The sequence below is a fragment of the Archocentrus centrarchus genome, chromosome 16 (genome assembly GCF_007364275.1).
Source record: "Archocentrus centrarchus isolate MPI-CPG fArcCen1 chromosome 16, fArcCen1, whole genome shotgun sequence".
Lineage (NCBI taxonomy): Eukaryota > Metazoa > Chordata > Actinopteri > Cichliformes > Cichlidae > Archocentrus > Archocentrus centrarchus.
In genome coordinates this window covers 14,716,391-14,728,602 of record NC_044361.1, presented here as the reverse complement: position 1 = coordinate 14,728,602, position 12,212 = coordinate 14,716,391, and the positions used below count along the sequence as shown (strand labels likewise).

General features: G+C 42.8%; 1 protein-coding gene across 1 annotated transcript; it reads left to right on the top strand.

Annotated features, from left to right (window-relative positions):
• Window positions 1–7,622: 7,622 nt before the first annotated feature.
• Window positions 7,623–8,904, top strand: LOC115794001 (uncharacterized). Its single transcript, XM_030749228.1, has 3 exons — window positions 7,623–7,740; window positions 7,819–7,905; window positions 8,011–8,904. Exons 1-3 carry the CDS (start codon window positions 7,690–7,692, stop codon window positions 8,902–8,904), a joined length of 1,032 nt encoding a protein of 343 aa, XP_030605088.1. The 5' UTR covers window positions 7,623–7,689.
• Window positions 8,905–12,212: the final 3,308 nt, after the last annotated feature.

Genomic DNA, 12,212 nt, shown 5'->3' with positions numbered 1-12,212 from the left:
AAGAAAATGGATGGATGGATGGACCCGAGAAACTGCCAAAATTGTTGATCATCGTCAGAAGAGGAGACAGCGATTTCTGTGCGTTAGAGATATATAAAAGTATATCATCAGCATACAGTGAAATATGATGTTTACAGTTAAACATCTCAATGGGGGATATTAAGGGGTTTTGCCTAATGCTGGCGGCCAGAGGTTCAATAATAACTGAAAAGAGAAATGGGGAGAGGGGGCAGCCTTGACGTGTACCACGAAGAATAGCAAAGGGACAGGAGATATTCTGATTAGTAATGACAGAAGCAGTCGGGTATGAATAGATTATATCAATCCATTCTGTAAACAAGGGTCCAAAACCAAATTTTTTGAGAGCATACATCATATAGGGCCATTCTACTTGATCAAATGCACGTTGTGCATCTAGCGAAATAACAATGGGTTCATTTGAATGGTTTGAATATAATATATTGAAAAGACGACGCAGATTGAAAAACATTTGCCTACCTGGCATAAAGCCAGTCTGATCCGGATGGATGATTAAACCTATGTGTTTTTTGAGTCTATTGGCTAAAATTTTCCCAAGGATTTTGGTTTCTAGTGGTAATAACGAAATTGGGCGGTAGGACGAAACAATTTCTGGATCTCGGCCAGGTTTAGGAATAAGCGAAATATTAGCCCTGTATAATGTTGGAGGCAATCTTGAAGCTTGCTTAGAGTGGTTTAACATACGCAAAAGTAAAGGCGATAATTTGGGGCTGAATACTTTGAAGAACTCAACACTGAAGCCGTCAGGACCAGGCGCTTTGTTATTGGGGAGAGTAGAGATAACAGATTCAATTTCTTGTAAAGTTATGTTGGCTTCCAGCGCTTCAAATGAATCTGATGGTAGTTTTGGCAAATTCAATTTTTCAAAAAATCTTTCCATACTTTCAATGTCTAATTTTCCCTGTGACTGATAAACATTAGTATAGAAGTCTGCAAAGCGGTCGTTTATTTTATCCGGATCTGTGAGTAAAGTCCAGTCTTCAAGCTTAATACGATGTATGGCTCTAGAGGTCTGAGCTTGTTTAAGCTGGCGGGCTAATAGCTTATGGGGTTTATCACCTAACTCAAAGTATCTTTGTTTAACTTGTACCAGTAATTTAGAAACATTTCTTGACATAATGGAGTTGTATTCATATCGTAGAGCTGTTATTTTATTCAATGTATCTGGACACTGTTTTAATTTATATGAGTTATCTAAGCTGGTCAACAGGGCGTCTATTTTATCCAACCTTATCTTAGACTCTTTATTTTTTGCTGCCTCGAACGAAATTATACATCCCCTTATAACCGCCTTCATTGCTTCCCAGAGCATTGAATCATCCACATCCCCCCTGTCATTAGAACTCAGGTATGACTTAATTTCGTTTGAAATATAGGAGCAAAATTCCTTATCTTTCAACAGTGTGTTATTTAAGCGCCAATTCCACCTCCCCTTTTTAAAATCTAATTTAAGGTTCAGCGACACAGGAGCATGATCTGATATGTGAATATTGTGGTATTTACAGCTTGATACTGATGCCAGCATTCTAGAGTCCAACAAGAAGTAATCAATCCTAGAGTAGGACTTATGTACTGCTGAAAAGTATGAATAATCTCTCCCGGTAGGATATAACAGTCTCCAAATGTCGACCATATTGTGGGATTGCAATAAACTTTTGAGGGACTCTCTGCTCTTAGATGAATTAGACTGAGGGCGTTGTCTATCTAAAACTGGGTCCAGGATTAGGTTTAAATCCCCACCAATAATTATATTATAACCAACCCAATCCGGCACAACATTAAAAAGGTCTTGGAAAAAAATGGGATCGTCAAAATTAGGCCCGTATATATTTATAAGTGTCACTGGTATAGAATTCAGTAGCCCACTAACAATCACATATCTTCCCCTTTGATCCGAGATCGTCTGCTTGTGAATGAAAGGTGTGTGTTTTTTAATTAAAATCGCAACCCCTCTAGTTTTTGTGCTGAAATTTGACTGGAATACATGGGAGGCCCATGAGGGACTAAGAACTTTAGCAGCTGTTTTCTTAATATGTGTTTCCTGGAGAAAACAAATATCAGCCTTCAGTGAACGCAGGTGTGCATAAACTTTACCTCTTTTTAGAGGGCTATTTATCCCCCGAACATTCCAGCTAATCAAATTAACCCCGCTCTTACTATGTTTATCTGGATCAGTTGACATTAATTTGTATACATTTTAGTGACTAACTGTTGCATGACTGTGAAGATAATAAGATATTCAGAACACGCCGATGTGCAATAAACAGCCCCCCCAGTAACGTAACTAACCCTACCCACCACCCAACATAACTGAACAGAACCAGGAGCGGTGTCTCCATACCCCCAACCTAAGACTAGAGCTAGCCGTCCTCCCGGTGGAGGACAAGAAGCAAGCATCTCCATCTCACCAACCATGGTAGCCACTCAACCTTGCACAATTAACGTATCAAAATAGATAAATTACATTTCTCACCCAATATCAGCATCTTTAGTTGCTCTTTCTCAACATTTCAAACATAGCAGCAACAGAATAGTCTGGCCACCTGCTTCATTTAGTCCCAGGTTGCCAGTCCTCGATCTCTCGGCTCAGGAATTTATCGGCTTCCACTGGAGTGTCGAACGTAGCAGTGTTGTTGTTCACAGTAATCATGAACTGCGCCGGGTATCGAAATCCATACCGAATCCCCTTGGACCTGCATTGCTCCCTAATAGCTTGGAATGCCTGACGTTTCTTCATTACAGCTGAGGTGAGGTCAGGAAAGATGAACACCGGGCGACCGTTGTATTGCAGAGGACTCTTCTCCCTCGCCAACCGCAGCACCTGCTCCTTCTCTTGAAAGTAATGCAGCCTGACAATGATGGCTCTCGCCTTCCCGTCTTTTGCCTGCGTCAGGCTCCGGTGTGCCCGATCCACTTCAATTGGCCGATCAAAGTTGTCTTCTCCCAACAGTTCGGGCAGCAGTTTACAGACAAAGTCCGTCGGTCTGCCATTCTCGGCTTTCTCTTGTACGCCTACGATACGGATATTCTGCCGGCGAGAGCGCGCCTCCAGATCATCCAGCTTTGCTTGCTGCAGAGAGCATTGAGTAGCTAGACTATCGTGTCTCTTCTCCAGCTCCGAAATCCGTCTTTCCTGTGACACGACTGCGGCCTCGGTTGATGTCACGCGGTCACAAATATCAGAAAGCGCCGCTCTGAGACTGGAAATTGATCCATTTAGCTCCACAAACCTCATGTCGACCGTGCTGCTAAGCTTGCTTATGGCTGCTAGGACATCCTCATTGGTGGTGGATGGACCTGGAGAACACGCGGGGCTCGTGTTAGCATTAGCCACCTCGAGGCTTGCTAGTTTGGTCCGGTCGTCCAGGGTCTCATCCCCCGAGCTTTTGTCTTTCTTGTTGCTTTTGGGTTTCGTCATCTTGTTCATAGTGTGATGGTGCACCACAAATATGTTAAGCCGAAGTTTAAATATTATTTAGGGTGAAATAATGTGAAGTTAAGTCGGAGCTCCCTCAGAACACGTCTACTCCATGTTGAGACCTAGGCCACGCCCCTAATGTCAGAATTTTAATGCTGAAGTTATACAAAAAAGTTAAATGAACTTTGACAACTTTAAGAACTACATTAAGACAACAACAACAGTGTAGTACAATCAACTTTTTTAACTTTCATTTCTGAGTTGAAACAATGAAAAACTGCTAGTTGAGTTAACATGCGATTTTAAGGCAGCAGGTGGACTTTCATTTGCAAGTTTAACTGACCTGAAATGTCTTACAGTGTGACTGAAGGTTGCTGAGACTCTGAGTAGATACACAATGTGAAGTTCACAATTATCTAAACAAATAAAATTGTAATGACAAACATGAACAGCTGTACTTATTTCAGAGACACGAATGTTTACAAACATAATATTTATTTTCAGGTTTGGACTTCATATAGCGCACTGATGTTAGAGTGTGTGTTCATATTGAAATCATTTTGTAGGCTGAAATTGTAATGGTGGACCTGAGATGGTCCTGAGGACGTAAACACATGTTAATTGGAGTAATATTCAGGTGACGGCTGTGAAATCTCAACAGACTGAACAGACTGTGAACCGTGCAAGCAATGACGTCACCTCATTCACTGCTAGCTACATCGTATCATTTATGATCGTCTATGTAAACAACGTTTAAAGATACCGCCGCAGCTGTAATTGTTTCAAATCATATATTTTTGTTCCAAATCATATATTTTTGTGCGTTATGAACACTGAGGATGTTTTTAAAACGGCCTTAAAAAGCTGTTGCTATGGTGGTTGTCACAGAAGCCTCAGTAGCCTGCATGTGTCCTGCATGCCAGACGACTGGATGTGCAGATACCAAGAAAAAATTAGCCTTCGCCAAATGGCTCATTTTTACTACGCAATTATGCTAAGGCACACCTGGAAGCAGCGTTTACTAAGGCCTATCATGCTAATCGGATTTCACACTGACCGGGAGCAGACGCCCTGGGGTGGCCCCGGTACAAAAGGCCAAGGGTGTCAGAGAGCGCTGGGATTAAGCATCAGTACAATACGCCTGTTGATTGCTAGGCTGTGTTGTAATTGTAAGTGGAACTGTCCATTAAAAAACAATAGAAAGATGAGATTAAAGCGGTCATTATAGTGGCGCAGTGAGTCTTGTCTCGAGAGACGGGCTGAGCTTGAAGTTCAGCCCAGGACCTCGGACAGGCTGCGAGCGCTGCATCGCCAGCGAAATTGGGTAAAAAATAAAATAATAATTCTGATCACCAGCCGGTTTGGCCTGGGAATGACCGGCCGGTTGGCGAAACCTCTCGATGGCCGCTACGCCCCTGATTCTGTATATAATGAAAAGTGGGAATCCTGTTGAAGCATTGAAGCTAATCAGTAAATTAATCATTTTAATGATTTTATGCCCATGTGAAATGTAACATATATATTTCCCCATGTAAGCTCAAGTTGTCTAGATAATCACCAAGGTTGGTGCCATCTGGAATGTCTTGCACCCCAGCAGCAAGATGCTGGCAATGCAACCCGGCTTAACCTGTAATCTGTTTTGGAAATGGCTCTCATTATATTATATTAAATTAGGAAAAAGACTCCTCATTTCCCTTGTCTTGTTGTCATTCTTGTCGATCAAAGAACAGGCAAAAACCTAAAACCAAGGAAAAAACCTTCACTGTTTATCACCCACAGCGTCTAAACAGTGCTGGAGGTCACTTTATATAAACAGCGACATGTTCTGTATACAGTACGTGTAAAAATCTGTGTTCTTACAGGTTCCTGTTTCAGAGGTCTGTCTCATAAAGTGGCGTTTGATTAAATGCAGAACCGTATTTGGTGCCATTGAGCAGGAATCCTCTGTGTTCTCTGTGTCTGTCCGGGCTACGTTCATGATCTTACAGTATGCACAACCAATAATAATAATGGAAAGAAAGACTCCCGGTTTTTCAGGTTCCTTCCCATAGTATGCAGTTATGACCCGGTGAAATATTTAGTTTCTGTTTGAGATGGAAAAGTAAATGTGATACTTGAACTCCGTAGATCCGCTGTTTTGTGTCCTGCATGCCAGACGACTGGATGTGCAGATACCAAGAAAAAATTAGCCTTCGCCAAATGGCTCATTTGTAATACGCAATTATGCTAAGGCACACCTGGAAGCAGCGTTTACTAAGGCCTATCATGCTAATCGGATTTCACACTGACCGGGAGCAGACGCCCTGGCGTGGCCCCGGTACAAAAGGCCAAGGGTGACAGAGAGCGCTGGGATTAAGCATCAATACATTACGCCTGTTGATTGCTAGGCTGTGTTGTAATTGTAAGTGGAACTGTCCATTAAAAAACAATTGAAAGATGAGATTAAAGCGGTCATTATAGTGGCGCAGTGAGTCTTGTCTCGAGGGACGGGCTGAGCTTGAAGTTCAGCCCGGGACCTCGGACAGGCTGCGAGCGCTGCATCGTTTAATGCTGCAAAAGTTTCATTACAATTAAGATCAGGGTTAGGAGTGCATTTGCTTCATCATGCCTTTTGGTTTTGCTGTGTTTCACACTACACAATCAATTTCAAAATGTTGGGTAGTGTAAATTGTGCTTGTTTTGACTTTGAGTGAAGATTATCATGACCAAAACACACGTTGTCACGGTAACATGGTTTTTATTTTACATGAAAATGTTTGTACATGCAAACAATATACCAATACACAAACATTTTTCAAAGTGGCACCAATACATTCTGACACCCCTTATAACCAGTATGTTTCAGCAAAATATGTGTATGTCACTTATCAAACGGTTTTATTTTCCACTCTGCCCCCCCTTCTTCTTAACTATAAGCCGCAGAACGTTGTGCAAGCCAGTAATAATTCGGTTACAGAAGTCCGGAGTAACCCGCGTGGTCCAAAATAGTTGTATTGCTTCAATAAGTTCCTGTTTTGTTCCAGGCTTTGCTTCTTTACGTATGAAGTCTTTCATGGAGTGCCAAACAAGCTCGATGGGATTTAAATCGGGCGATTCAGCCGGAGTTTTCACCCAGTTGATTCCCTCCGATGCAATGCATGCTGAAGCGGCAGTGTGCTTTGGGTCATTGTCCTGGAAGAAACGGTGATTCTGGCCAAAGTGTTTCCTTACATATGGGGCAGAGGCTTCTTTAATTATTGTCTCTTCAAAATACTGTCTGTCCATTATTCCCTCAAATATGACCATGGGACCTGCGCCATGTCTGGAAATCATTCCCCACACATGAAGCTTAAGTGGATGTTTTGGCTTTGATTTGGGAACAAAGTGGTTTTTCCTTTGAAAACTGCACCGCGCGTAGTGCTCTAGAGCCACGGTTGTTTCGTCAGTGAAAAGCACGTCATGCCATATTTCTCCCGACTCTATCCACTGAAGAGCCTGCTGATGCCTTGCCTCCTTATTACGCTCCTTTATCATTGGGAAGAATCGGGTCTTTCCATATCTCCACCCAAGATGTCTTCTGGCACGACGAATGCTTGTCAGACTCAACGATGTCCCCATATTTCTCAGGAGGTGCTTTTGTAACACGTTGGCGGTCATCTCATCATTGGCCTTTGTCATGTTATCAATAGCAAGCATAACATCACTGTGGAAGTACAATAATAAGAAGAATAATTATAAAGCATTAGACATCGGAACATCAGAAGGCCATTTTTAATATGGTGCTATAGAATAGCAACTAAACTTGCTAACAAAATCTGGAGCATTATAATGTAATGGCTTACTTTTGCAGTTTACTTGGCTTTGCAGGTCGACGTTTCCTTTCCCTGTAGTGGTAGCGAACACAGCGCAGTGACACTTTGATGCCCAGGCTTGCAAAATGCTTTTGAATCTCCACTGCTGATTTTCCATTTGACTTCATGAGCCGGATCTGTCGAGAGTTCTCCTTGCTGATTTTAGTCATCTCTGCTTCAATCTTGCAATGGTAGTTGAACAGTACAAGGCTGACACAATGAACTGTACTGCATGTATACTGTCATACCTTAACGGAATTTTGTGATTGGCTAACTGCTCCTACAGGTAGTCTGACCAATGAGCAACAATCACACCTAGAGTTCATTATGCAGAAGATAAATAGAGCTGAAGGTCTGTGAAACGCCACTTTTCTGCATTTGTGCCACGGATTCATTTGGAGGATGGAGGCTCCGGCTTTTTACAAACACGGACCAAAACGGCCTGCACCAAAGGTAAGGAGACAGTAACACAGTATGATGTTTATCGTTATGACAGTACGTTGCCTAAAATGCTACCATGATTTTGCCCAGGGCAAGATGCCGTCTCCACAGATAAAACGGAAAAAAACATCAACAGTGCCGCCAAAGAAGACTGTTCGCTTGGTGAAGAAGAAAGCAGTAAGTTTTGCTGTTCTATATTTTATGCAGTGTGACGTGTTTTTAAATAGGTCAAGATGCTTTTGCGTGACACATAAGTAACACTGATTTTATTTTTTTCCACAGGCTTCCACCATTTGCGTTGAGACAGGAGTGGGCCCAGTCAGCACCTGGAAACAGCAGTATGTCCATGAACTTTCCAGCTTAAGAAAACGACTGGGTGCCATTGAGGCACAGCTTGAACACTCTAACGGGCCTGCGCCTGCACCGCCGGTGGAGTGCGAAGGATGTGCCACGTTAAGGGCTACTTTGGACAGCGTTATGGAAAGACTGACCGCTTTGGAAACACATCCGCCCGAGAGTATCAGGCGTCAGCTTTTTTCAAATGCAGGCTCTCCTGTGCAGAGAGAAGAGGCCCTTTCGACACCACAGTCTATAGGGGACCGCCGGCGTACTCTCTCAGTCCCCTCTCCACCTTCATCAGTAAACACAACACCAGCCAGAGAGGACGAACCTACCATCCCGTCCTCAACGAACACCGGGTCCATTACGCCAGCACGATGGCTTTACCTTTCCATCGCTTCCCCACCGTCTCAAGAGAGAACCCCAGTGCCACCCAGGGAGGGCCCGGGGAGCATCCCACCATTGGTTCCAACACCGCCTACACCGGCCACACAACTCCCCAGCGGGAGGGCTCTGACCGCCGAGCGCGACGAGGAGTTTTATAAAGACTGCTTTCTGCGCGGTGAATATCGCCCTGAAAATTATGCCGCTAATGTTTTCATGGCTATAACGCCATTTGAAACATATCAGAGCTGGGCAAAGAGGGTCAACTGGAGCGGAACAAACGGGAAGGATGAGTTGCCACGGCAGGTCAAGGAGAAGGTTGTCTGTTGTGTACAGCAGAGATTTCCAGACCTGTCCGGGCAACAATGGCACAACATTAGAAGGAGGATAAATGAGAGACTCAGGAGTCCCCGAAAGCTGGACCCAGCAAGACAGCGTCTGGGATTTTTATAAGCTTTAAGGTTTTGTTGTTTTCAACAATAAAAATTAAAAACTTTCAGCACCAACTATGTTTTCACGTGTTCTCTGTGTATTATGAAGAACAGCTCTTGTTGAATCTTTTTCCCATAAAATGTGTTTTTTCTCTCTCGTCCCACCCCCTTGTTGACAAAGATGAGTGTGAAGTAAAACTGCAAAAATACAACACAACGGTCCTGTCTTTGGCATTTTTTCCATACTGTATATGTCTCTTAAAATTGTATGCTAAATGGGTTCTAATCAACATATTATCTTCATGATGAATTATTACGCAAGTCCCGCAACATGTCTTCCCCAAAGAGTTGAGCTGTGCCCACATCATATAGAATAATCCAACACTGGATTATGAATGGGTATCACCAGGGCTGGACCGGGACAAAAAATCGGCCCTGGAATTCTGGCCGAGACACTCACTTTAGTAATAATGATTTAATTGCAAAGCTTGTGCGTCTCATTTAGAAGTTGTTAAATCTGTTGTTTGACTTTTTTGAGTGCTTATAAAAATATGTTTAGTCAGCATAGAGGCTAATAATTCAAACTACTGTGCACCTAAAAGGGACACTTGTTGCTCATCCAACACTTCTCGGCCTTGACTGTTTGCTATTTTATCAGATTACGGTTCTGTGGCTTCCAAATTTTTGGACGTATGCAAATACCAATAAATACTGATACTAATACATCGCCATTGAATAGAATAGAATAGAATGCCTTTATTGTTATTATACAGGATGTACAATGAGATTGGAGGGCCACTCCTGTTCAGTGCCATGCAACAGAAAATCAAACTCTCTAAAATACAAATAAAATATTATAATCTAATATAATCAAGAAATATACAGAAAATAAACAATGTATAAAATATACAAAAAATGTATAAAAATCTATACATACATTGCTCATCATTCTCATATAACAGAGCTAACGTTACCTCCATCACCTCAAAGTCCCTGTATTATCCTAATGTTGTTACCTCCTTCTACAATACTCCACGTGTCACACTGAAGGCCCGCGGCCACATCCGCGATCTAAATTTATGCTGGCCGTGAGATGATTTCCTTTAGCTATCATTAATGATGCAGAGGGAGACATGCACAGGTGCGCTGACAGTGCATCACTGCATCAGACAGCGGGACAGTCCTGAAGACAGAACCCGTCATAAGCACCGTAACACAGACAGTGAACTTTTTGTATCACAGTAAGAAATGAAAGTGCAGCCCAAAACATTTGATTGAAAAGGGAGACAGCGTGGATTGCTCAGCGCAGGATCGCTTCTTTTTTAACCTACTGTACTGTATTTATTTACATATTTAGCTAAAAGATTAAGTGAAACAAAATAATCTTTTGGTGATTTGCAATGGAAATGTGTGAAAGGTCATACTTTTTTTATACTTTTATGCATCTATTTTAGGATTTCTAAACTTGCTACTGTACTTCAAGAAATGTTAACATAACATTTGTGAATCAAAGAACTCAACGTTTTTGTTAAGAAGGCGCCACCTTTTGGTGACAGTCTACAATTGAGGGAAAGGGGTGTGTTCATGCTGGAAAGTAGATACGCCCAGGAGAAGGAGGGGGACTTCCAGCCCGACGCCAGCCAGACGTCGGCCAGCTGGGGGCTGGACTTCAGCTGGCCGACGTCTGGCTGGATGCGGCTACTTTAGGTGGCTGCATCTGTAACTGGAAAAAAGGACATTTCACACTCTTTAATTATCTGTGCCCCGAAGGGTTCTTCCAGCAAACGTGAAACTTTTTTCCAGAGAACTGTCTGGTCAGTAGGTGGTGGTTTTGTACGTGCTTATTTCATATCTTGAACATAAACTGCTTCAGAGCAGGTTAGATCTGCATAAGTTACCATAGCAATGTGGTTAATCACCTTTGTAATACTGAAAATTCAGGGTTAAACCATCTGCAGCTTTATACCACACCACCTTTATACCATACCATACCATACCATACCAGTTTTATACCATACCATACCATACCACACCGTACCATACCAGCTTTATACCATACCAAATCATACCGTACCATACCATACCATACCAGCTTTATACTAGGGATGGCACGATACAAATCCGATCTTTTTTGCATTATTATTTTTAAAAATTGTTTTAAATGCCTGGATCAATTTTACGCAAGTCAACAGTCTCTTACACAACAAAACCTTTTAGTTGTCCCACATACAAGGCTAAGGACCAGGGGGGCAGAGCTTTTCAGGCAGTGGCTCCGGAACTGTTGACCACTCCATCTCCATTTAGCTGACTCTGTGGCATCTTTTAAGAAACAGCTGAAAACCTTTCTGTTTAACCAGACTTTCTGTTGACTTTATTTTTATTATTTTTCTTTTAATATGGTAATGTTATGTTTTAACATGGTGTTTTATCTGTTTTTTTTTTTTTTTGATATTGTGTTTTAATTATTGTACAGCACTTTGTGACTTTTTGTCCGTGTAAAGCACTTTATAAATAAACTTTACTTACAACAATCGCTCTATCACCTGAATCCTGTTGCTCCTATGTGAGAAGGTGATTCATTGGCTTATGGTATATTGCACATTTCATTAGGGCTGCAACTATTGATTATTTTAGCAATCAAGTATTCTATTGGAGGAGGTGGGGAACATGGTCCATTCAGACTCAATGTCCTCAACCTCCCTCGGAATGCTGTTGAAGTTCTGCCGGAGGTGGGAGTTGAAGATCTCCCGGACTGGGGCTTCTGCCAGGCATTCCCAGCACACCCTCACAATACGTTTAGGTGCACCAGGTCTGTCCAGCATCTTCCCCCGCCACCTGATCCAACTCAGCACCAGGTGGTGATCAGTTGACAGCTCAGCTCCTCTCTTCACCCGAATGTCCAAAACATACGGCTGCAGATCTGATGATACGATTACAAAATCGATCATCGACCTGCGACCTAGGGTGTCCTGGTGCCATGTGCACTTATGGACATCCTTATGTTCGAACATGGTGTTTGTTATGGACAAACTGTGGTTTGCACAGAAGTCCAATAACAAGACACCATTTGGGTCCAGATCGGGCAGGCCGTTCCTCCCAATCACGCCCCTCCAGGTCTCACTGTCATTGCCCACATGAGCGTTGAAGTCTCCCAGCAAGACTATGGAGTCACCAGATGGAGCACTCTCCAGCACCCTGCCCAGCGACTCCAAAAAGGGTGGGTACTCTGAACTGTCATTTGGTGCATAAGCGCAAACAACAGTCAGGACCCGTTCCCTGGCCCGAAGGCGCAGGGAAACAACCCTCTCATCCACTGGTGAAAACTCTGAT

Excerpts from the sequence above, each read along its gene's own strand:
- LOC115794001 (XM_030749228.1), top strand. The coding sequence starts at position 7,690 with ATGGAGGCTCCGGCTTTTTACAAACACGGACCAAAACGGCCTGCACCA. Across the intron at positions 7,741-7,818 it reads CAAAACGGCCTGCACCAAAG|GGCAAGATGCCGTCTCCACA; the intron begins GTAAGGAGACAG and ends GATTTTGCCCAG. Across the intron at positions 7,906-8,010 it reads GCTTGGTGAAGAAGAAAGCA|GCTTCCACCATTTGCGTTGA; the intron begins GTAAGTTTTGCT and ends TTTTTTCCACAG.